Source organism: Corylus avellana, chromosome 2 (assembly GCF_965113065.1).
Source record: "Corylus avellana chromosome 2, dhCorAvel1.hap1.2, whole genome shotgun sequence".
In the NCBI taxonomy this organism is placed as follows: Eukaryota; Viridiplantae; Streptophyta; class Magnoliopsida; order Fagales; family Betulaceae; genus Corylus; species Corylus avellana.
This window is the reverse complement of record NC_142491.1, coordinates 5814339-5841609: the sequence shown is the minus strand read 5'-3', so window position 1 is coordinate 5841609 and position 27271 is coordinate 5814339. Positions and strand designations below refer to the sequence as shown.

General features: G+C 32.5%; 1 protein-coding gene and 1 pseudogene across 2 annotated transcripts in view; both read right to left on the bottom strand.

Annotated features, from left to right (window-relative positions):
* Positions 1 to 27271, bottom strand: part of LOC132174980 (putative disease resistance RPP13-like protein 1) — a 52390-nt pseudogene that overhangs the window by 1533 nt on the left and 23586 nt on the right. The gene's annotated exons all lie outside the window — the stretch shown is intronic.
* On the bottom strand, positions 46 to 4869 carry LOC148587252 (putative disease resistance RPP13-like protein 1). Its single transcript, XM_088512513.1, has 5 exons — positions 1596 to 4869; positions 1264 to 1478; positions 960 to 1050; positions 294 to 890; positions 46 to 224 (listed from the first exon to the last, which is right to left on the bottom strand). The coding sequence occupies exons 1-5, from the start codon at positions 4708 to 4710 to the stop codon at positions 46 to 48; spliced, it is 4197 nt and encodes a 1398-aa protein (XP_088368639.1). The 5' UTR covers positions 4711 to 4869.

The window sequence follows — 27271 nt, the reverse complement described above, 5'->3', positions numbered from 1 at the left end:
CAGAGCAACTGAGTGTAGGGGGGCCCTTCACTTTGATTCCTCCTCTTATGAGTCATAGATGAACCTATTATCAATCTCAACGAAAGGGATGTGGGCTATCGTGGGCCACTCTTGTCCTTTATCCTTCTTGCAGCGTTCTTTCAACAGAGGACAGTCTTGAATTTTGAGTATCTGGAGGGAGGGAGGCAAGCCATCCTTTGGAAAGGATGTGAGATTTTCACACCCTTTGATATACAGTATTTCAAGAGAGGTGAGGTTTCGAAGGGAAGACAGATTTTTCAGATTGGGGGAGCTTTCGATGCTGAGTTCCTGGAGTGAGGGAGGCAAGCCATCCTCTTGAAAGGATGTGAGATTTTTACACAAAAAGATCTCCAGTTGTTGAAGAGAGGCGAGGTCTCGAAGGGAAGACAGGTATTTCAGATTGGGTAATGCTCCGATGGTGAGTTTCTGGAGTGAGGGAGGCAAGCCATCCTCTTGAAAGGATGTGAGATTTTCACAATTAACGATCTTCAGTTGTTGAAGAGAGGCGAGGTCTCGAAGGGAAGACAGGTATTTCAGATTGGGGAAGCTTCCGATGGCGAGGTAAGTAAGAGACGCAGGCAGCATCTTCTCAGCTGGAAAGGACTCCACATTCCGACATCCACCAAAAATAAGAAGATGTTTAAGAGAGGTAAGCCTGTGCAGCCCCCATTCAGGCAAGGCCTCAGTGAAGTTGCAATACCAGATTTCAAGTGATGTTAGGTTGGCGGGAAAACCCTCTTCCGGAAAGGATGATGCCGACCAAATCGTCAATCTTTGAAGTGAGGTGATGTTGTGAATGCAGTTAGGTAGCAGGGGCATATCACCAGAAATCTTTAACTCTCTAAGGTTGCTAGGGAGCAACCCTCCGTCTGGGAAGGAAACAAGAGTTGGACAAGACTCAATATGAATCGTGTCTAGATGGCTGAGGGTGTGTATGCCCGTGGGTAAGGATTTAAGGTTCTTACAATTCCAAATTGTAATCTTTTCAAGAGACGAGTTGTGATGGAAGCTCTTCGCTATTGACTCTAGCTTTGAACAATCCCAAATTGTAAGGTGTTGAAGTGTTGCAGGCAATTCTTCACTTTTCGCTATTGACTCCAACTTTGAACAAAAGCTAATATTGAGGTGTTGAAGTGTTGCAGGCAATTCTTCACTTTTCGCTATTGACTCCAGCTGTCCACAATTCCAAATTGTAAGGTGTTGAACTGTTGCAGGTAATTCTTCACTTTTCGCTATTGACACCAGCTTTCCACAATATTGAATATCGAGGTGTTTAAGTGTTGCCGGTAATTCTACGCTAGATGTTAAGAATTTGAGGGATGGACACTTCCGAATCTCCAAGAACTCAAGAAGAGATGTGCTAGTACTGCAACTATTGGCATCATCCTCATCAAGTAAAATTATCATACTCTTGCAATTCTGTATGCGTAGCCACTTAAGTGTTGGAGGTAGCTGGCCTATTGCAAAGTGCTTCAGTGAATCACATCCACTAATCTCAATGCGCTCAATACACGTGTTGTTGTACATGATTTCCATGGGTAAAAATTCCATGCCATTGTGGGTGGATGGCATACCCTGTTTTGGTTGCTCTTTTTCTTCTCTAGACAAAAAAAATTGTGTACTGGACCTTTGACCAATCTTCTGATAATTGCCAATCTTCAAGTAACGAAGACGTGGGAGGGATTGTAATAATCCCACATCATTTGACCACAAATGTGTCAACTCCTCACAATTTTCAATATTTAGTTTTTCTACATGTGTTAGTCCTTCGAGAACAAGCCCTTCTATTGGAGATTTGAAGTTTGAAATTGTTGAAAAAGACTCGGAATTTAGTGAGTTGAAGACAACCTTATTTTCACGCATCACCCCTTCGATTCCTTCAATTTGTAGTCTGCAAAGCTCAGGAAGGCTTGAAATTGAAACAACCAACCTCGGACAGTCTCGTACCAAAACATTTTCTAGTAAAGGAAAATGGTTAGGTAACTTCCCCAACAACTTGGGACAATCTGTAATGGAAAGCTTACGCAGGTTTCTAAACTCTTGAGGGATCCAGTTCTCCCATTCTTCCATATTGTCGAAATTCAAAGTTTCCAAGGATTCAAAAGGTTGTGAGCAACTAACCCCATAAAACTCATGACCGACATTCTTCACCCTCGCCGTGCCTTTAATGAAAAGATGTTTGAGTGATGGTAGTTGGCCCACTGGTGGCAATGACGTGCACCTTTTACAATTTTCAATCCTTAAAAGCACCATATGAGAAAATGAATGACCTCTTAACCAAGTCGGAAATTTCATACCACGATAACACCTGATAGTGAGCTCTTTCAAAGCCTTGTGAGGCTGTAGCATGTTAAGTACCTCAAATTCACCTGTTCTGTCGAGTGACTCATCCAATATGTTACTCCATTCCAAGCACAACACAGTAAGATCAGTCTTTTCAATTAACTTAGCATCGCTTGCATCCCTGGGTTCAATGACATTCTCCAATTGTGAGATGATGAGTGTTCCACGAAGATGCAACAAAGAACCTAGCTCTCTTAAAGTGAAGCAGCTGCCTTTTCCCACAATTAGATTAGACAATGTTCGGAGATGAGTTAATTTACCTATTTGAGGAGGCATTCCTTCCAGCTTAGTTGGATCGAGAATGAGGTGGCGCAAGTTGATCAGGTTGCCCAAATTTGACGGCAATTTCTTTAGATAAAAACATTTCTTCAAAATCATTGTCTGTAAGTTGCATAGAGTGGTTGTTGATTCAGGCAAACCTCTAATCTTAGTGCGAGAAAGGTCAAGGTACCGTAGATGCTTCAAATCGCCAATTGAATCTGGTACTTCAAATATGTTGTACCAACTCAAAGAGAGCGCTCTTAAACATAGTAATTTCGGCAACAATTGATGAGGAACATTATGAGTCAAATAACAACACCTACGACATGGAAGACGGAGGAAGGTACGTATACATTTGAGTTCTAAAAAAGGCTCAAACTTTTTAGCACTATAACATATGCCACCCAAGTAAGAAAAGTGTCGAACCTTTTTAGGAAATCTCATTATGTTACCACCCCAAATTTCATCCTCCATCCTGAAGCATATATCTCCTGCAACCCTTCGAGCCAAATCGTTGATGAGGTCATGCATCACAAATCGTAGTTTATCCGTGCTTGATTGTTGGAAAAAGGACCTTGACAACAAATCTTTAAAATACTCGCTACCTAGATCTTCCATTTGCTTATCCCCTTCCGGTTGTTGAATTAGACATTCTGCCATCCACAACAAAACCAACTCCTGCTCTTCAAATTTATAGTCCTCTGGGAGTATTGAACAATACATAAAGCACCTTTTTAAATGTGAAGGGAGATGGTGGTAGCTCAACATAAGAGCTGGAACAATTCCACTTCTCTCCAGGTCTGGTATATCCCATATCTTGCTCTTAAGTACTTTTTCCCACTCATCACGTTCCTCCTTTTTAGTGCGCAAGAGGCTCCCGAGAGTCCTTGCTGCCAAAGGCAAGCCTTTACACCTTTCAACGAATTTTTCGCCAATATCTTGAAGGTCTGGATGTTCACTGAAGTTGCTTGCCCCCAATGCATTTTGAGTAAACACAGAGAAACAATCATCATTTGACAACACTTCCAAACGGTAGGGTTGAATGATACTCGCCGTTGATGAAACTCTCTCAATGCGAGTTGTGACGACAATCTTACTTCCTGGAGCCCCAGCTAGAAAAGGAGCACGTAGGGTTCTCCAATCATTATCATCATCATTCCAAAGATCATCCAGAACGACTAGAAACTTCTTGCCTTTTAGTTCTTTCTGAAGTTTTTCTTGTAGCAACCCGAGATCATTGTCGTCGTTTATCCCATTTAGTGGTTGCAATAAATTCAGATCAGTGTCGCCACGGCCTGCAAAGATGACGGACTTTAGAATTGCTTTTGTCACCTTGACATGATTAAAGTCTTGAGAAACACAAGCCCATGCTTTCAAATCAAAAGAGTTTTGTACTGCTTCATCATTGTACACCAGCTGGGCAAGAGTTGTCTTTCCTATACCCCCCATACCAAGTATAGGAATCACAGAGACTTGAGCATCACTACAATATTTTTCACCCACCAGCAATTCAAGTATAGCCTTTTTATCTTTGTCCCTGCCATAAACATGATGTTCAGGTTCAGTCAGTAAAGAAGTTGTTGCCCGTACTTCTGTTTTCCCATGTGAACTCCCATCAGTAGTTTCCTTCAAATTCAGTTTATCTTTCTGAGTCACAATTCCATTGAATCGATCCGTAAGCTCCGTTATCTTTGACAGCAGCGTACTATCAATCTTATGAGTACTAGACGAAGCACCTACGATGTTGAGTTTGCGTAACTTACTTGGGCGAGCCTGATTTTCAGCAACCGAGGATGCTTTAGTGGCAAGCTCATCTACTATGTCATCCACATCGTAAACCAAGTGTTTGAGATCATCCAGCCACTGCTTCACAGCCGTGTCAGAATATTGCTTCTCCTCCGCATCATCAAGCATGTTCTGAATATCTTGCAGCTTTTGTCTCCACTTGTCCAGGTTTGCTTGAATTCCCTTTCCCTCTCCGCCTATGAAGTCCCAAAACTTGGGAACCGCCAATCGATCATACAGCGACTCAAATAATTTAGAGAGAGCGAACTCTCCCACTTTGGAAAGAAAGAACTCTGTCATGGTTTTCTTGCTAGGAAGGAAGGAAGCAATGAAAGAGGAAACGATGCAAATTAAGAGATTGGAATCTTGTGTGCATGAAAGCTTCGGCAGTACTCTCAAAACTTGTTATTGCTTTGAGGAAGTAGGGGTTGTTTGGGATCTTTCTCAATTTTAATATTTTATTTTATTATCACCAACTTTCACCAAACCAAAATGTCGACGTTGACGAAGAAGACTTCACCCAAATAAGTATTAGTGTTCTTTGGAGGATGTAATTTGTACAATTACTTCTTACCAATAATAAATTTCAGTATGTTTTGTAGAAATTGGAATGATAAATAATATAAAGTTCCAAATTCTTTGATGAGACTGCAAAAAATGCTCTTATTTTGTATTTGTTAGATTATATGCGGTATTTGTTACACATGGATTATATGTCTGTATTATTGGCTTGTATATATAGACCCCTTTTATACGGTATTTAATGTGATTTAATATTTAACCTTATTATGAACTGTGTTTGCAACAATCCCCGCAATTTGATACAATTAATTAGCTTCTAATTAAGCTCATAATTATTGGATTTTATTATCATTCTCCAACGGCTAAACCCTCTGTTTTGTTTGTTGTTCCAATAATTTTCAATTTCAAAGCGATTTCATTTTCCCATTTTCTACTTTGTATGAAATTAATAGACAAGAACAAAAAAATTTAACTCTAGAGGGCCTGGCAATGTTGATATTTTTGTTATATGTAAACCATTAACCATTTCATTGTATGAAATGATTGATGGCACCGTCGTTTCTTTATGTAATTTTTGGTGTAGAGGAATTACAACTTTCAATATAGCTGTTGGAGAGGTACATTGGTGGAGATACAAAGACTTGTTTTAGTTGTTTAAAAGTCTCTCTCCTTATTTGTCTGATAATGTGAACTTTCTATTTTGTTTTTTCTTTGATTCCTTCCGTACTAAATCATGGAGTAGCTAGAGTCCACCCTTGATGGCCTCATTCAAGTAAGCCAGCGGAATCCAATGCTCTCTCTGACTCTTTACCAGGAAAAAAACAGAAGAAAGACAAAGAAACAAAGGAAAGAAAAAGATTTCCACAATCCAATAACTGAATAAAGTCGATCACCACCACTTTCTCTGTCTAATCAATGCCTCTCTCCACTACTTTTTAAGGCTATTGACTGTTCAGTATGGAGGAAATGAAATGGAAAGGAGACGAGCCGGTAGAAGGGTAAAATTGTCAATTTCTCCCTTCTTAAAATAACTAATCATTCCTCTCAATTTTAATTTTTTTTTTTACATGTTTACATGAAAAGGGGAGGGGGTTTCAAATTAGTGATCACTGCTTCATAAGGCGTGATCCCAGCTGATTAAATTAACTCTTAAGGACAATTCTATTTCTTTTGAGATGGAGATGATCATTCTTTGTTGAGCATGCACCAAAAAAAAAAAAAAAAGAGTTTTATGCTTCTCCAGCAAGAATAGCTAAAATATTGAGGGAAAAAAGTGCAATTCTTTATTTTAGTTTTTTTTTAAAAAAAACTTTATTTTGGACTCCCGAACTACTATGCGTTTTGAGAAAACTACTCCAAATTTCAAAAACTTTCAATTTCACATTCTGAACTTTTAATTTAATGCAATGTATCCCTCTATTAGTATTTAAACGTTAAAAGTGATAAAATGACCATTATAGTACTCGTACACTTTCAATTTAATGCAATGTATCATTTCATCAATTTTTAAACGTTAAAAGTGATAAAATGACTATTATAGTACTCTTACACTTTCAATTTAATGCAATGTATCATTTCATCAATTTTTAAACGTTAAAAGTGATAAAATAACCATATACCCCTGACGTTATTATCAAATTCTAAATTTACTCTTAATTTGAAATTAAAAAATAAATTTATTATAAAAAAAATAATAATAATAATAATCACAAGGTGACCCACTGACCATTTTTTTTCTTCATTTTTTCATTTAAAAAAAAAAACGAAAATTGAAGGGTAATTTTGTCTTTTTATGGTTTTCATTAGGGTTTAACGGCAAAAATTGACGAAGTGGCGTAAATTGCATCGACTTAAAAGTTCAAGGGGTGAAATTGAAAGTTTTTAAAATTTAAGGAGGTCTTCTCAAAACACATCATAGTTCAAGGGTTCTTTGTGAAGTTTTCTTTTTTTCTTTTTTTTTTTCTTTTTATATATATATATATATATATATATATATATATATGCACTCTAATATATTCTCTAGCTACTTGCTTTTAAATATTAATCTTCATTCTTTTTAATTATATTCTATTTTTCATATTTTCATTTGAATGAGAGACGAATGGTGGGAAACAATTTTTTATTTGGACATTGTGCTATAATAAATAGCAAGAAATTGTTATTTACTGTAGTTTATATTTTTCATAGAAAAATGCTAAACATCTGAAGAAGTTGTTAAAATTGCTCCTTTTTTTACTTCCAGTAGCTAGATTGGCTATAAGTAAATAACAACTCTCGTTATTTACTATAGCACGATGTTCAAATAAAAAATTGTTTCTCACTATTCCTCTCTCTTTCAAATAAAAATATGAAAAAGAGAAATGCTAGTATTACACATCCCAAATTTTAACTAATATTGATATTTTACCTAATATGTTGGAAATGCTATGTGTATGTGTAACTTAAACACATTTAAACATGCCACTCTAAAGTTGAACAAACTAGTATATATATATATATATATATATATATATGTGTGTGTGTGTGATAATCACATATTTTATTAAAAATTCATGTGAAATTAAAAAAAAAAAAATACATGTAACAATAACAACTCTTAAAATATATATATGTTTTAACAAAGGGAGCATATCTTGTCCTGTCCTGTCCCTTTTACCTAATAATGCATTTTTATGCTTTTAAATGCAAACCCAACAACAATAGGAAACTCACTCATTATACTGACCTTTGAATTTATTTGTTGACACTTATTAAGCTAATTGATCTTACTCCACTTGTTTTTTCAATAAAACCTATATAATTTTATAGATATATTTTGATACTATCGAAACCCGACATGCAAACGCATTTTACCACCCCGGTTGTTATGGACTTGTGAAAAGACTTAATTTGAATTGTGAAAATCTTTTCCTTGAATGGGCTCCATGGCCATGTGATTTACGGAGACTGCATAATTGGCCACATTCAAGTAACCAACAGAGTCCAAAACTCTCTATCTTTACCAGGAAAAAAAGAAGAAAGACAGAAAAAGATTTCTACAATCCAATAAAGTTGATCATCAGCACCAGTTGTCGTTGTAGGCCATACTTTGTATATCGATTTGCTCCATTTATTTGAAATATTTAAACAAAAAGTCGGTCAAACAAGTAATTTCGGACGTTGCCTGGGAAAAAACAGAGAAGGATTGATTGAAGGAAGATGGCGAGGATGCTGTCCAGGACATTTCGATCTCTTAAAAGTCCAAATCCTAACCCTAACCCTAACGGGCCTAACCCATTAAAGTCTTCATCATCACCGTCAAAATCCAGAATTTCACTACCTAAATTGAGCTTTCTATTTTGCTTGGTGGTGATACAAAGACTTGTTTACAAGTCGTCTCTTCTTGTCAAATAATGCAAAGTACTGTGAGCTTTCTTTTTTGCTTTTTTCTTGATTCATTTCTTACTAAATCATTGAGATTGAGTGGAGGAGTCGTCGACAATCGAATAAAGTGTGAGCTTTTCTCTTTTGCTTTTATCTTTGATTCCTTTCATAATAAATCACTGAGTGGAGTCCACCATACTTGGCCACATTCAAGTAACCAACGGAATCCAAAGCTCTCTGTCTCTTTACCAGGAAAAAATTAATAAGAAGACAAAGAAACAAAGGAAAGATAAGATTTCCACAATCACTTTCCAGGGCTGTTTTCTGGCTCATGTCATTCTCATCAATGCCTCTCCACTACTTTTGAAGGCTATTGGATATGCATAAGAAAAAGAGCAAGAGAGCTGCTACGTATCCCAACAATTCTTTCCAAAATCTTTTCAAATGATATAGCAAGTATTATTTTGTGTGGGAGTGAGACAAAAGAGAGAATGAAAATTTTTTAAGGAAAAAAATACTTGCCACATCATTTGGGAAGCATTTTGAGAAGGATCCATTGAAATATCTAGCCTTATTCAAAGAGCAATGAGTTTTTCGTATGGTTAAATACAATATTTTTTGCAACTTTGATTTTATTTATTTATTTATTTTTTATCACACTATCTATTTTATTTTTTATTTGTTTTAATTATATTTTATTTCTCATATTTTCATCCGAAAGAGAGAAGAATGGTGAGAAATAATTTTTTATTTCAACATTATGCTAGAGTAAATAGCAATAATATGTTGTCGGTTTGAAAGAATAGTAGCGGATCTTGTTGAGAGTCTGAAATGTAATATGTCAACTTTAACGCTTGTATCTATGTAGCTTATGCTACGGATACTTTAGAGCTTGCCCTTGTAAGAGTTTTTGCTCTTTATTATCAATAAATGAGACTACTATGTTTCCTAAAAAAAAAAAAAAAACCTACTATGGTGTAGGTTCTCTTTATGCTCCCCTACACCTATTCACCCATGATAAATTTGGTCTGACCAACCAAATCGATTTAAGTTTGGCCGGCCTAGATTAGTTCAAGTTAAACCGACCTAACATAGGTGACATCCAGCCGACTTGTAGGCATCCTTGCCAACGGGCATAGCTTAAGGTCATATCAAAGGTTGGCCGTTTTAATTATTAGGGAAAGCCTAATCCCAAGAGAGTTTATTATACAGTACACCAATTAGTATTATTCTCAAGAGTGTCATTATGCTCAGTCCCTTATGAGTTGATCTTATGCAAACCCAACAAGAATAGCAAACTCATTAAACAGACCTTGGAATTTATTTGTTGACACTTATTAAGCCAATTGATGTTGCCTGGCTTGTTCTTCAATAATCCTAATAATGAATTGATCTTTCCGTTTATCAGACACTCCACTAATATTCTAACTTCCAGGCCCTTTGATTTTCCAATTTCTCAATTTATTTGATATCAACATAGGGATGTTTTTATGTTTCAATCTTAAACGATTCTTGCATCCAATTTTGTCCACAATTCCTAGACCATTATAATCGTCCATAGCATGGCTATGGTAACATTATGGATGCCAACATCACCAAGAATCCAAATTTACTTTTTTTTTCTTGTGGAGACCCCAAATCCCAATGATTCACCAAATCTATAATGATCAACAACATCCCAATTTATTAATGAAAAACTTATTGGGTGGAGGCCTTCTCTCTGCTTGGCCACTTGGGCATTTTGACAAACAACTATGATGCCGGCGACCCCAAGAAGTGAATTGTCAAGGTGAAATCTTTGAAGTTGGAAAAAAAAAAAAAAAAAAAAAAAAAAAAAGACTTTTGTTTGTTGTTGTTGTTTTTGCTGAAATGGATATGGTGCCATAATTACCAAATTCTAAACGTGAATTTGGCTTTCAAATCCATCGATGAAATGTTGATTCATTGATGAAGGACATTATAACAAAGTTAATCACGCCATCAATCTACGGCTCTAACATGGCCAGAGGGTGTTTTGGCTCTCATCAATAAGCTTCAAGATCTATCTATGAATCCTTGTTTAGTTCGAGGGAATTCACAAAATTTAACTACCTCAAACTAAGTGGAATATATATATATATTGCTGCTAGTAATGGAATGTGGAAATTTAGAATTTATTGTTTAAATTATTTTGAGATTGAGAATTAAATTAACAATCAACTTGTCTTGAGAGGGTTTCAATTGAGTTTAATTTGCTTCTTTTTTCTTTTTTCTTTTTTGGTTAACTTTATACTCTTTTCTTTTTGGGCAAAGTTGTCCTCCAAATTGAGTTGAAAGAATTTCATTCAATCTATTCTATAAAAGTGACATGTGTCCGTTTTATTAATAACATGTGAGATGCACATGAGTTTTTAATAAAATTTATTTCAACTTTGTCCTTACTATTAAAAAAATATGTGCATTTCACTGTTCTCACATGTTTATGGGACACATGTCACTTTTATAGAGTAAGTTAAAGAAAATTCTTCCAATCCAGTTTGAAGGAATGCTTTGTCATTTCTTTTTTATTGGGTGTTTAGACTAGTAATTGTAATTGTCAAATAGGTTGTGATATGATAGAGAAAGTATTCAGTATAGTATTGGCAGAGACTTGAAATTTGTGAGAGATGGATCAAACAAATAAGTGAGAGTGCGTTTCTTTGGATCCAACTTCTCACTTTGAAACGTGATAATATCTTTAATCAAATCTCACTTTGATAAAAACTAAAAAGGAGCAAAGAAAAAACAAAAGGCAGCCGAAACTGCAAAGCAGTGTTGCACTCCTCTAAATATGGGAAAATAGATTGTCCATTTCATTATCATAGCATTTTCTTAACAAATGACATCTAATATATATATTAAAAGAAATCTTGATCATACTTTATTTTATTTTATTTTAAGTAATGCAATCTCATCTTTAATTTCTAACTAGTTTTTTATAATTTTTACACATCATTTATTGGTACTGCCGATATGGCTTTTATATTTAGACTTTTGCACTACTTTGAGGATGGGGCGGTTGAAACCTTTCCAATTCTGGTACTAGGATTGTCGCCTTCCTACTTTCTTTTTGGCTACCTAATTAATTCATCGTTTACTAAGAAGAAAACCTAATTCATCCATTTAATTCATATGATAAAAGAATCGATGAAAATATTAGTTATATAATTAGGGGTTTCCAAGGGATAGCTCAATCAGGTAAGGGTCACGCCTCGTGAAGCGGAAGTCACTAGTTCAAATTTTCTCTCCTCCTCTTGTGCGGACATATCGAAAAAAAAAAAAAAAAAAAAAAAAAAGTTATATAATTAAGGAGTATAACTAATTATTTGCCAAGTATAAAACTAGCTAGCTACCCAAATTTTAATGGTTAGTTAGCAAATCAAATATTAATAGGGCATAAGATTGAATCTCCCCCATTAAAGTAAAATTTTATTTTGCACAAATATTACCTATTTTCCTAATTAGGATGATATTTTCTTTTAATAAAAACCCTAGTTCAAACAAATTATAGCCGCCCATGGTTATTAAAGTCGATCTCTACGTGTAAATTTTGAAATTCTATTTTTAAATAAAGCTCTTAATTAAATTGCATCAATCAAATTTAACTCATTTAAGACAAAATCATTCATTCGCTCTTTATTAATTCTCGCAACATTTTCCAAATACACCATACCCAATTAAATTTGCAAACAGGTGAACAAAAGATCAGACTGCAGGGCTTTTGCTTTTACACCAAAAAAAACTCTGTGAATGGCGATGATGGAGCCTTTTTACTCAAAAGTCTTTGCTAAATGCTTGGCAAACGGATGATAAAAACAAAAACCCCTTTCATTTTCCCATTTCGTACTTTGTTCAACACAATAGGTAGTCAGACCAAAACTAAAATTTTAGGGAATTATCAAATAATTTGTAATGTTTTTCAAATTTTCAATTGAAGCAATATCTTTCAAAATTACAATCTAGTATTTTGTATTTTTAAGAAAAAGAAAAAAAAAAAACAAATTATGTAATTTTTGGTGCAGAGGGGTTATAATATAATACAATTGTTGGAGAGGTACATCAGTGATGATACAAAGACTTAGAGTATGTTTGGGATTGAGTTTGAGAAATAAAGCTTTTAAGTCAAAAAGAGCTTTTGGGTAAAAGCTTCATTTTTAAGTTTTTGCCAAAAGTGCGTTTTGGCCATTTTCACACTTTTTAGACCCTTAAAAGCGTTTTTAATTTTTTTACCAAACGAGGAAAATAATGAGGAAAAAAGTGCAATTCTTTATTTTAGTTTTTTTTTTTTGGAACTTCACTTTGAACTCGCAAACTACTATGCGTTTTGAGAAGACTTCTCCAAATTTTAAAAACTCTCAATTTCACCTTATGAACTTTTAATTTAATGCAATGTTCCCCTCCATTAGTATTTAAATGTTAAAAGTGATAAAATGACCATTATAGTACTCCTAAACTTTCAATTTAATGCAATATATCATTTCATCAGTTTTTAGACGTTAAAAGTGATAAAATAACCATATACCCCTCATGTCAAAAAAAAAACCATATACCCCTGACTTTATTATCAAATTCTAAATTTACTCTTAATTTGAAATTAAAAATTAAAGTTATTATAAAAAAATGGTCACAAGGTGACCCACGGTTGGGTCACCTTGTGACCATTTTTTTTCTTCATTTTTTCATTTTAAAAAATTAAAAATTGAAGGGTAATTTTGTCTTTCTTCGATTTTCGTTAGGGTTTAACAACAAAAATTGATGAAGGGGCGTAAATTGCATCAACTTGAAAGTTTGAGGGGTGAAATGTAGTATTTTGTATTTTTTTTAAAAAAAAAAAAAAAAATTATGTAATTTTTAGTGCAGAGGAAAAAAAAAAATTATGTAATAAAAATAAAAAAAGATCCAAAGTATTACAGGTAAAAAGAGCCAAACTACTTTTAATTAAAAAAAGAAGAAGAAAATAACACTAAATTGACCCAAAGTATTACAGGTAACCAATATTAAAAGCTTAATTGACCCAAAGTATATATCCTTTCGGACTTGATTTGGTTTAGGTGCCGCAATATACATTTTTTTGTAATTTTTTTTTTTTAAAGCATTTCTTTAATATTTTGAAGTGTTTAAGATGAAAATGAAGAAAAAGCCACATAACATAAAAGTGAGTCAAACAAGTAATTTCGGACGTTGCTTGGAAAAAAAACACACAGAAGAATTGATTGAAGGAAGATGGATAGAAATTGCAAACAGGTGGACGTACAAAAGATCAAACTGCAGGCTTTCTTTTGCTCAAAAACTCTGTGAATGGCGATGATGGAGCCTTTTTACTCAAAAGTATTTGCTAAATGCTAAGCAAACGGACGAAAATAAATAAATAAATAAATTAGGGAATTTCCAAATAATTTGTAATGTTTTTTCAAATTTTTAATTGAAGCAATATCTCTCAAAATTATCAGAAAATTACAAGGTCCAATTACCAAACAAAGACTTTGTTTTAGTCGTTTACAAGTCTTCTCTCCTTATTTGTCAAATAATGCAAGTGTAGGTGAGCTTTCTATTTTGCTTTTTCTTTGATTCCTTTCATACTAAATCATGGAGTAGAGTCCACCATTGTTGGCCTCATTCAAGTAAGCCAATTTACCAGGAAAAAGGAAGAAAGACAAAGAAACAAAGGAAAGAAAAAGATTTCCACAATCCAAACAAAGGAAAGTCCATTACCAGGAAAAAAAAAGAAACAAACAACTCTGCAGCTTTCATGGTTTTTTTTGGGAAGAAATTAATGAATAAATCAGGAAACGATGCAAATTAAGATGCAAATGCATAAGTAATTGGGATCTCAAAAGTGAATTCAAAACTGCATGCTTCGAGGAAGTTTGTAGCGTGCTTGCTCAGATATATATATTTCTCAATTTCTATGTTTTGTTTTCTTTTGCTTAAGAAATTTTTATATAAAATATAAAAATAATCACAAATGTTAAAATTATTTTCATATTTATATCACATTAGAATTTTCGTTAAAACAAAAACAAGAAAACATGCTCCAAAGCACATTACCATAGAAAGCAGCTGTTTTTATCCATAAAAAAATAAAAATAAAACATAATGCCAAGAAATATCATTTTGATATTCTTTAAATACATGCTATTTTGAAGGATATATATATATATATATATATATATATATATATATATATATATATATATATATATATAAAAGTATAGAAGTGTCTTTTTTTTTTAAACAAAAAAAAAAAGAAAAAAAAGAGAGCCCAATTAATGAGATGAGTTGGTTGATTGAATGTTGCCAATTATGGTGGACTCCACTCCAAAACTCCAAGTTTGTGATTTAGTATGAAAGGAATCAAAGAAAAAGCAAAATAGAAAGCTCATCTACACTTGCATTATTTAACAAATAAGAAGAGAAGACTTGTAAACACCTAAAATAAAGTCTTTGCATCCCCACCGAAGTACCTCTCCAACAATTGTGATTGACTACGATAATTTTTTATTTTTTTATTTTTTTTATTTATTTATTTTTATCCCAAATTATCATCAAAATTGTATTGTAACCCCTCTCCACAAAAAAATGACAAAAACTATTTCATAATTTTTTTTTAAAAAAAAAAATACAAAATACTACATTCTAATTTTTTGGTAATTTTCATTTTCTTAATTTGTTACATTTTCCTTGATATGTGATTTAAGTAGATGACTCTATTTATAGAGCTTTAAGCTAATTTCAAATACAAAACAAATTCCTTGAATTAAGGGTAATTAATCACAAATTAAATACTCATTAATCAAAATGCTCTACTAACTGTACCACACGGCTTACTATTAAGAGACTCCAATATCATTTGTAATGACTCAGGAAAACAATGATAACCACATCTTCGCTATCACTCCAAAATAATCTAGTTAATGTTACATTAATGCATAAGATAATCACATACTTTATTAGAAATAGTACAAATATAGTATATTGAATTATTCCTTCTTTTTTTAGTTTGAAAAGGTATTCTAATGTAATATAAAAGTGAAAATAATTTTTTTTAAGTGTTTTGTGTTTTAGATTGGTTGTTAGTATTTTTGTTTTGAGAATAAATAAATAAAAAAGGTTGAAGTTTTACAAATGACTTTTAACCCATACTTTGTATTATTGTATATCAATTTGCTCCATTTATTTGAAATATTTTAACGGTATTTTGAAATAAAAGGAGAACAAAAATCATACTTGTAGCATTCTCATTCACCAATCCTAATTTCGTCAAATTTGTAATGGCATGCAAATGGTAAGCAAGTATATCTCGTACAATTTGCATATAAATGCGTATTGACTCTACTCACAAATAATGTATTTCTTATATGCTAAGAACATATGTCGCTTTTAGAAACTAATTTGTAATAAATTTTTGTATAAAATATAAATTAATCACAAATATTTAAAATTATTTTCGCATTTATATCAACATACTCCAAAACACATTACCAAAGAATGAAACTGTTTTTATCCTAAAAATGTCTAAAAAAACAAATGCTTTACATTCTTCAAATACAAACTATTTTGGAGAAATGTTACATGCTCTATTGTCTTCTTCTATTCCTGAGTGGATATTATTTTTTTTAAAAAAAAAAAAAACTTCATTTATTTCTTTCATTTGATTTTTATAAAATAATATCTACCTAAGACCATGAAAACACTAAGAGAACACCATAAGAGCAATTATTGTTCTTCTCATCCTAGATGGACATTATTTTCTGAAAATCAATTAAGTGAGAGAAATAAGGGAAGTTTCTTTTTAGAAAATAATATGTACCTAGGTCTAGAATATCACAGTAAAAGAACATCAAAAGAGCACCTAACATATATATATATATATATATATATATATATATATATATAAAGTGTTTTTCTTAATCAGCTCAAAAGAGACATGTTGGTTGATTGAATGTGGCGGCCAATTATGGTTGGACTCCACAGAGGTGAGAAACAAAGAAAAAAGGAAGCTGGCACTTGCATTATTTCACTCTAGAAATGGTACATATATTCTTACTTTCATATTTTTACATGAACATTTTTTTAATGTTGCAGTAAAAATTAGTATTATATTCAAAATTTAAAAGTACTAATTTATCTAAAATTTAATAATAATTTTTACTATCACATCAAAAAAATATATGAAATATATGAGGGTAAAATAGAAAATAAGAATATGTGTATCATTTCCCATCTAACACTCAAAACTTGACTTAGAAAAAAAAAACCAAAACACTCAAAACTTGAAAGGAGCCTTTTGCTGATCGAAGTCTTTGGTGTCGCCAACATACATATATAGACCTTGCTAGTCAAAGGGAAGAAAGTAGTGAAAAAATTAGAAAGATCGATCACCATAACTAAATCCTATTTTCTTTCTAGCTAGAAAAATAAATTGTAGATCAAACACGTAAAAAAGTTAATAAAGGTTCTGGTACGTTGTTAATATATTTTGAGGAAATAAAAAAAAAAAACAACAATTGGTTTGAGACTTGAGAGAGTGTTTTAATGTATATATAGAATAATTTCTATAGGAATTTGACACAAATTAAGTTGTTGGTGCTCTTTAATAAAACAATGACACGCCAACTTAATTAGAACACCCAAAAATATATGAAGACCCAAAATTATTTGCTCTACTTCTCTCCCGTTCCCTCTATTTTGCTGTTGTCTTACGTACGTCCTTTTTTTGTGTGTGTGTGTGTTTTTAAATTTGGTTTGAAAGAGTGTTTTGATGAAATATGAAAGTGAAAATGATTTTTTTTGTTTTCAAGAATGTTTGTTAGTGTTTTGTTTTGAGAAGATAAAATAAAAAAAAAAACACAAATTATTTTCCCATTTCTACTTTGTTCAACGCAATAGGTAGTCAGAAGAGAACTAAAATTTTAGGGAATTACCAAATAATTTGTAATGTTTTCTCAAACTTTCAATTGAAGCAACATCACTCAAAATTACCAGAAAATTTTGAAGTCTTGTAGTATTTTGTATTTTCTAAAAATACAAAATAGACGACTTGTAGTATTTTGTATTTTTTTTTTTTAAAAAAAAATTATGTAATTTTTGGTTTAGAGGGGTTACAATATAGCTGTTGGAAAGGTACATTGGTGGGGATACAAAAACTTGGTTTTAGTCGTTTATAAGTCTTCTCTCCTTATTTGTCCTATAATACAGCTATTGGAGAGGTACATCAGTGGAGATACAAAGACTTAGTTTTAGTCGTTTACAAGTCGTCTCTCCTTATTTGTCAAATAATGCAAGTGGAGGTGAGCTTTCTATTTTGCCTTTTTAATTTCTTTGATTCCTTTCATACTAAATCATGGAGTAGCTAGAGTCCACCATTGTTGGCCTCAATTCAAAGTAGCCAAACACCATTAATTACCAGGAAAAAAAGAAGAAACAACCAACTCTGCAGCTTTCATGGTTTTTCTGGGTAGAAATTAATGAATAAATCAGGAAGTTACTGCTCAACAAATAATAAATCTCAATATGTTTTGTAGAAATTGAAAAGATAAAAGTGAAAGAGAAATATAATATTAGCTCAAATTCTTTGATTAAATGATGAGATAAATCCAAACTCATGCAATTTTAATATATAGCTTCTAAGCTCATCATCAATGGACTTGATCATTCTCCTAATAATTTCCAATTTCAAAGCCTTCTCATTTTCCTATTTCCTACTTTGTATGAAGACAATAGACAGGTACGTACGTACGGAACTAACAAAACTAATCTTTAAAGACTTGATAACATTTTAGGAGGATTTTTTTTTTTGCCTTGATAATATGCCACCACCTTAATTAATAGATAACATTTTCTAAATGCAAGAAACTACTAGAGGAATCCCGATCCAACTTTTTCACCAAATTCTCCTCCTTGAGAGTAACTATTTCCCTGATGCTACAGCTAAGAGGTGATTATGTTAGAAAATATAGTTTTTTAAGTTAGAAATAGTTTTTTTTAGAAAGAAAAGAAATTTCACTTTAGACCGTATGTAAGCCTCTCCCTAGAAATATTATAAAAGTCTAAAAATCCATCTTCCTTCGGTATTTATTCCCCAACTGCCACCCAAACCATGTGAAGAAATAAATACAGGTCATGACTTTAATTTACTGGCAAGGAGCGAGAGACAACCAACTCCTCCGACAAAGTAAGTTGGTCAGCAGTCACCACCAATATTCATTACAAAAAATAAATGAAAAGCTGTCAAATGGTCCTCTCTAATAGCAATTGGGGGTCCTTCACTGCCAACCCCATTAAATTCTATCTGAATAATCTCTACCTATCTGCTAATTAATTGGTCACCTCTTCATTTTAACAAACTCATTTTTATGCAAACCCAACAAGAATAGCAGCAAGAATTAATAGGAGAAACAGGATCTCTCTTTCTTTATATGACATAAACAAAAGGGATGCTTTTATGTTTACATGCATCTCAGTCACTTGTTGCATCCAATTTTATCTACCGACAACTATGAAACCTTAATTGGTTTGAAATATATATGTTGTCCTTAATTCAGATGGTTAAACAAAGTTAATCACGCCATCAATCTACGGCTCTAACATGGAGGGTGTTTTGGCTCTCATCAATAAGCTTCAAGATCTATCTATGAATCCTTGTTTAGTTCGAGGGAATTCACAAAATTTCAACTACCTCAAACTAAGTGGAATATATATATATTGCTGCTAGTAATGGAATGTGGACATTTAGAATTTATTGTTTAAATTATTTTGAGATTGAGAATTAAATTAACAATCAACTTGTCTTGAGAGGGTTTCAATTGAGTTTAATTTGCTTCTTTTTTCTTTTTTTTTTTGTTGGTTAACTTTATACTCTTTTCTTTTTGGGCAAAGTTTTCCTCCAAATTGGGTTGAAAGAATTTCATTCAATCTATTCTATAAAAGTGACATGTGTCATTTTTATTAATAACATGTGAGATGCACATGAATTTTTAATAAAATTTATTTCAACTTTGCCCCTACTATTAAAAAAAATATGTGCATTTCACTGTTCTCACATATTTATGGGACACATGTCACTTTTATAAATTAAGTTGAAGAAAATTCTTTTAACCCAGTTTGAAGAAAAACTTTGTCATTTCTTTTTTATTGGGTGTTTAGACTAGTAATTGTAATTGTCAAATAGGTTGTGATATGATAGAGAAAGTATTCAGTATAGTATTGGCAGAGACTTGAAATTTGTGAGAGATGGATCAAACAAATAAGTGAGAGTGCGTTTCTTTGGATCCAACTTCTCACTTTGAAACGTGATAATATCTTTAATCAAATCTCACTTTGATAAAAACTAAAAATGAGCAAAGAAAAAACAAAAGGCAGCCGAAACTGCAAAGCAGTGTTGCACTCCTCTAAATATGGGAAAATAGATTGTCCATTTCATTATCATAGCATTTTCTTAACAAATGACATCTAATATATATATATTAAAAGAAATCTTGATCATACTTTATTTTATTTTATTTTAAGTAATGCAATCTCATCTTTAATTTCTAACTAGTTTTTATAATTTTTACACATCATTTATTGGTACTGCCGATATGGCTTTTATATTTAGACTTTTGCACTACTTTGAGGATGGGGCGGTTGAAACCTTTCCAATTCTGGTACTAGGATTGTCGCCTTCCTTCTTTCTTTTTGGCTACCTAATTAATTCATCGTTTACCAAGAAGAAAACCTAATTCATCCATTTAATTCATATGATAAAAGAATCGATGAAAATATTAGTTATATAATTAGGGATTTCCAAGGGATAGTTCAATCGGGTAGGGACCACACCTCATGAAGCGGAAGTCACTAGTTCAAATTTTCTCTCCTCTTCTTGTGCGGACATGTCGAAAAAAAAAAAAAAAAAAAGTTATATAATAAGGAGTATAACTAATTATTTGCCAAGTATAAAACTAGCTAGCTACCCAAATTTTAATGGTTAATTAGCAAATCAAATATTAATAGGGCATAAGATTGAATCTCCCCCGTTAAAGAAAAATTTTATTTTGCACAAATATTACCTATTTTCCAAATTAGGATGATATTTTCTTTTAATAAAAACCCTAGTTCAAACAAATTATAGCCGCCCATGGTTATTAAAGTCGATCTCTACGTGTAAATTTTGAAATTCTATTTTTAAATAAAGCTCTTAATTAAATTGCATCAATCAAATTTAACTCATTTAAGACAAAATCATTCATTCGCTCTTTATTAATTCTCGCAACAATTTCCAAATACACCATACCCAATTAAATTTGCAAACAGGTGAACAAAAGATCAGACTGCAGGTCTTTTGCTTTTACACCAAAAAAAAACCAAAAGCCCCTTTCATTTTCCCATTTCGTACTTTGTTCAACACAATAGGTAGTCAGACCAAAACTAAAATTTTAGGGAATTACCAAATTATTTGTAATGTTTTTCAAACATTCAATTGAAGCAATATCGTTCAAAATTATAATGTAGTATTTTGTATTTTTTTTATTAAAAAAAAAATTATGTAATTTTTGGTGCAGAGAGATTACAATATAATACAACTATCGGAGAGGTACATCGATAATAATACAAAGACTTAGTTTTAGTCGTTTAGAAGTCTCTCTCTTTGTCCAATAATGCAAGTGAAGGTGAACTTTCTAGTTTGCTTTTTCTTTGATTCCTTTCGTACTAAATCATGGAGTAGCTAGAGTCCACCATTGTTGGCCTCATTCAAGTAAGCCAACGGAATCCAATGCTCTCTCTGTGTCTCTTTACCAGGAAAAAAAACAGAAGAAAGACAAAGAAACAAAGGAAATTAAGAAAAAGATTTCCACAATCCAATAAAAGTCTGTCACCACCACTTTCTCTGTCTCATCAATACCTCTCTCCACTACTTTTTAAGGCTATTGACAATTCAGTATGGAATAGGAAATGAAATGGAAAGGAGACGAGCCGGTAAAAGGGTAAAATTGTCAATTCTTCCCTTCTTAAAATAACTAATCGTCCCTCTCAATTTTAATTTTTTTTTTTTTTTTTTTTTTACATGTCCACGTAAGAAAGGAGAAGAAAATTTGAACTAGTGACTACCACTTCATAAGGCGTGGTTCCAACCGATTGAGCTACCTCTTGAGGACAATTCTATTTCTTTTGAGATGGAGATGATCATTCTTCGTTGAGTATGCACCAAAAAAAAAAAAAAGAGTTTTACACTTCTCCAACAACATGCAATAGCTAAAATATTGCGGGAAAAAAGTGCAATTCTTTATTTTAGTTATTTTTTGAAACTTCACTTTAGACTTCTGAACTACTATGCGTTTTGAGAAAACTTTTCCAAATTTTAAAAATTCTCAATTTCACTTTGTGAACTTTTTTTTTTGACATGTCCGCACAAGAAGGAGGAGAGAGATTCGAACTAGTGACTTCTGCTTCATTAGGCGTGGTCCCAGCCGATTGAACTTTGAGATACCTTGTGAACTTTTAATTTAATGCAATGTACCCCTCTATTAGTATTTAAACGTTAAAAGTACTAAAATGACTATTATAATACTCCTAAATTTTCAATTTAATGCAATATATCACATCAGTTTTTACACGTTAAAAGTGATAAGATAACCGTATGAATTTGAAATTAAAAATTTAAAAATAATAATAAAGTTATTATAAAAAAATTAATCACAAGGTGACCCAACCGTGGGTCACCTTGTGACCATTTTTTTTTTCTTCATTTTTTCATTTTAAACAAAAAAAAAAAAAAAAAATTGAAGGGTAATTTTATCTTTTTATGGTTTTCGTTAGGGTTTAATGACAAAAATTGACGAAGGGGAATAAATTGCATCAACTTGAAAGTTGGAGGGGTGAAATTAAGAGTTTTTAAATTTGAGGGGTTCTTTTCAAAACGCATAATTGTTCAAGAGTCTTTTGTGAAGTTTTCTTATATATATTTTTTTATATGCCCTTTAATATATTCTCTAGCTACTTGCTTTTAAATATTAATCTTCATTCTTTTTAATTATATTCTATTTTTCATATTTTCATTTGAATGAGAGACGAATGGTGGGAACAATTTTTTATTTGGACATTGTGCTACAATAAATAGGAAGGAATTGTTATTTACTGTAGTTTTTGTTTTTCATAGAGAAATGCTAATCATCCTAAGAAGTTGTTAAAATTGCTCCTTTTTTTACTTCCATTAGATTGGTTAGAAGTAAATAAGCACGATATTCAAATAATTTCAAATAAAAAAATGAAAAAGAGAAATGCTAGTGCTACACATCAAAAATTTTAACTAATATTTTACCTAATATGTTGGGAATGCTATGTGTACGTGTAACTTAACATATTTAAACATGCCACTCTAAGGTTGAACAAACTAGTATATATATATATATATATATATATATATATATATATATATATATATATGTGTGTGTGTGTGTGTGAGATAATCAAATATTTTATTAAAATTCATGTGAAATTAAAAAAATACACGTAATAATCACAACTCTTAAAAAAAAAAAAAAGTTTAACAAAGGGACAAGTCTTATCCTGTCCTGTCCATTTTACCTAATAATGCAATAATTTATGCGTCTTTCATAAATAGTTTAATCGGCTGAGGATCATGCTTTATGAAACAAAATTTACTAGTTTAAATCTATCATCTTCTCTTGTGCGAATATGTTAAAAAAAAAAACAATAAGTTATGCAAAGAAACATCACAAGCTCACAAAGAGCAATTCACCAATCCCAATTACCTAACTTTTTTTGTGGAGGATCAGGTCGCAATGATGCTACTTCAATTTGTAATGGTCTGTTTGGTCACCTCTTCATTTTAACAAACGCATTTTTATGCTTATATGCAAACCCAACAACAATAGGAAACTCACTCATTATACTGACCTTTGAATTTATTTGTTGACACTTATTAAGCTAATTGATCTTACTCCACTTGTTTTTCAATAAAACCTATATAATTTTATAGATATATTTTGATACTATCAAAACCCGACATGCAAACGCATATTACCACCCCGGTTGTTATGGACTTGTGAAAAGACTTGATATGAATTGTGAAAATCTTTTCCTTGAATGGGCTCCATGGCCATGTGATTTACGGAGACTCTGCATAATTGGCCACATTCAAGTAACCAACAGAATCCAAAACTCTCTATCTTTACCAGGAAAAAAAGAAGAAAGACAGAGAAAAAGATTTCTACAATCCAATAAAGTTGATCATCAGCACCAGTTGTCGTTGTAGGTCATACTTTGTATATCGATTTGCTCCCTTGATTTGAAATATTTAAACAAAAAGTCGGTCAAACAAGTAATTTCGGACGTTGGTTGGGAAAAAACAGAGAAGAATTGATTGAAGGAAGATGGATGGTAATTGCAAACAGGTGGACAAAACATCAGACTGCAGGCTTTCTTTTGCTTTTACACCAAAAATTTAAACCCCTTTCATTTTCCCATTTCGTACTCTGTTCAATACAATAGGTAGTCAGAATAAAACTAACACAATAGCTAGAGTCCACCATTGTTGACCTCATTCAAAGTAAGCCAACGGAATCCAAAGCTCTCTGTCTCTTTACAAAGAAACAAAGAGGAAGATTTCCACAATCCAATAAAGTCTATCACCATTCACCACCACTTTCTCTGTCTAATCAATACCTCTCTCCACTACTTTTCAAGGCTATTGACTATTTAGTATGGAATAGGAAATGAAACGGAAAGGAAAAGAGCCGGTACAAGGGTAAAATTGTCAATTCCTCCCTTACTCTCCATTTGAAACTCATTTCTTTTGCGATGAAGATGATCTTTCTTCATAGAGTATGAAAAACAAAAAAAAAAAAAAAGGGTACAGTTTTACGGTCTCCAACAACAAAAAATATTACGGCGCTGTAATATTGAATTGATCTTGCCGTTTATCAAACACTCCACAAATATTTCCTAAATTCCGGGCCCTTTAATTTTCCAATTTCTCACTTTATTTGATATCAACGTAGGAAATGTTTTTATGTTTTAGGGTTTGTTTGGTAATGGGGATGGGGATGGGCTAAACACTGTTCATCAACATTTCCCAAAAAAATCAACATCAAAACATTCTAATTTTTTTACTTTTAATATCAAATTATTCACTTTTTATTATTATTCAAATAAAAAAATCACTACAAAACAAAATTTTTTTCACTTTTCCATACCACTTTTTCATTTTTTTTATACCAAACATTCTTACTTTTTTTCACATCAATCTACATCAACTACAGTGTTTAGGCCATCCCATTTGCCAAACACCCCCTTAATCTTGAACGGGTCTTGCACATCTAAAGGTGGGTGTCAACTCAATATGGTGAAGACAACAGGAGACAACGGTCGTCTTTGTACACGGTGACGGATTGTTGTCTATGATGGTGCCGAAGGGTGACGGATGCATAATAGCAGTCGGAGATGGTGGCCGGATTTGTTAAAATATAAATTAAATTATTAAGTTCATATATTTGTATTAATTTAAACATTGTTCTGTCAATTCAACTTAATTTCAACTACATATTTTACATGTTGGGTCTCAAAACTTAAGCTTTTAAATTAAATAGTGATTTAGCGAGAAGATGGTGAGGCTGCTGTCCTGGACATTTCAATCTCTTAAAAGCCCAAACCATAACCCTAACCCTAACCCATTAAAGTCATCATCATCACCGTCAAAATCCAGAATTTCACTACCTAAATTGAGCTTTCTATTTTGCTTGGCGGTAGTACAAAGATTTGTTTACAAGTCGTCTCTCCTTGTCAAATAATGCAAAGTACGTACTGGTGAGCTTTCTTTTTTGCTTTTTTCTTGATTCATTTCTTACTAAATCATTGAGATTGAGTGGAGGAGTCGTCGACAATCGAATAAAGTGTGAGCTTTTCTCTTTTGCGTTTATCTTTGATTCCTTTCATAATAAATCACTGAGTGGAGTCCACCATACTTGGCCACATTCAAGTAACCAACGGAATCCAATGTCTCTTTGCCAGGAAAAAATTAATAAGAAGACAAAGAAACAAAGGAAAGATAATATTTCCACAATCACTTTGCAGGGCTGTTTTCTGTCTCATGTCATTCTCATCAATGCCTCTCCACTACTTTTGAAGGCCACTGGATATGCATAAGAAAAAGAGCAAGAGGGCTGTTAGGTGTTCCAAGAATTCTTTTCAAATGATGTAGTAAACGCTATTTTATTTGGAAGTGGGAGACAAAAGAGAAAAAATAAAAAAATTTTAAGAAAAAAATACTTGCCACATCATTTAAGAAGCATTTTGAGAAGAATTTCTTGAAATATCTAGCATTATCCAAAGAGCAATGAGTTTTTCGTATGGTTAAATACAATATTTTTTGCAACTCTGATTTTTTTATTTACTGTTTTTTTATTTTATTTTTTTATCACACTATCTATTTTAGTTTTTATTTGTTTTTAAATATTATTTTAATTATATTTTATTTCTCACATTTTCATTCGAAGGAGAGAAGAATAGTGAGAAATAATTTTTTATTTCAACATTATGCTAGAGTAAATAGCAAGAATATGTTGTCGGTCTGAAAGAATAGTAGCGAATCTTGTTGAGAGTCTGAAATGTAATACGTCAGCTTTGACGCTTATATCTTTGTAGCTTATGCTACGGATACTTTAGAGATTGCCCTGTATTGTAAGAGTTTTTGCTCTTGATTATCAATAAATGAGACTAATATGTTTCCTGAAGAAAAAAAAAAAAAACTACTATGGTATAGGTTCTCTTTATGCTCCCCTACACCTACTCACCCATGATAAATTTGGTCTGACCAACCAAATCGATTTAAGTTTGGCCGGCCTAGATTAGTTCAAGCTAAACCGACCTAACATAGGTGACATCCAGCCGACTTGTAGGCATCCTTGCCAACGGGCATAGCTTAAGGTCATATCAAAGGTTGGCCGTTTTAATTATTAGGGAAAGCCTAATCCCAAGAGAGTTTATTATACAATACACCAATTAGTATTATTCTCAAGAGTGTCATTATGCTCAGTCCCTTATGAGTTGATCTTATGCAAACCCAACAAGAATAGCAAACTCATTAAACAGACCTTGGAATTTATTTGTGGACACTTATTAAGCCAATTGATGTTGCCTGGCTTGCTCTTCAATAATTCTAATAATGAATTGATCTTACCGTCCTCAAGAGGTAGCTTAATCGGTTGTGATTACGCTTAAATTAAGTGAAGGTCACTAATTTGAATCCCCCTTTCTCCTCTTGTGTGAACATGTCAAAAAAAAAAAAAATGAATTGATCTTACCGTTTATCAAACACTGCACTAATATTCTAACTTCCAGGCCCTTTGATTTTCCAATTTCTCACTTTATTTGATATCAACATAGGGATGGTTTAATGTTTCAATCTCAAACGATTCTTGCATCCAATTTTATCTACACTTTATAGACCATTATAATCGTCCATAGCATCGCTATGGTGACATTATTGATGCCAACATCACCAAGAATCCAAATTTACTTTTTTTTTTGTGGAGACCCCAAATCCCAATGATTCACCAAATCCATAATGATCAACAACATCCCAATTTATTAATGAAAAACTTATTGGGTGGAGGCCTGCTTGGCCACTTGGGCATTTTGACAAACAACTATGATGCCGGCGACCCCAAGAAGTGAATTGTCAAGGTGAAAGCTTGAAGTTGGGAAAAAAAAAAAAAGAAAAAAAAAAAGAAGACTTCTTTTTGTTGTTGTTGTTTTTGCTGAAATGGATATGGTGCCATAATTACCAAATTCTAAACGTGAATTTGGCTTTCAAATCCATCGATGAAATGTTGATTCATTGATGAAGGACATTATAACCATGTGCTTAACCAGCAAAAGAATGAATGTGGGCTCGACAACGACACTAATCATGTGCAATGCACATCTAAAGGTGGGTGTGAACTGTGAACTAGATATGGTG

Coding starts and splice junctions, on each gene's coding strand:
- LOC148587252 (XM_088512513.1), bottom strand. CDS start 4,710: ATGACAGAGTTCTTTCTTTCCAAAGTGGGAGAGTTCGCTCTCTCTAAA. Junction 1,051..1,263: donor TTCAATATTGTGGAAAGCTG/GTGTCAATAGCG, acceptor GATTGTTCAAAG/CTAGAGTCAATAGCGAAGAG. Junction 891..959: donor CCTTAAATCCTTACCCACGG/GCATACACACCC, acceptor TTTCCTTCCCAG/ACGGAGGGTTGCTCCCTAGC.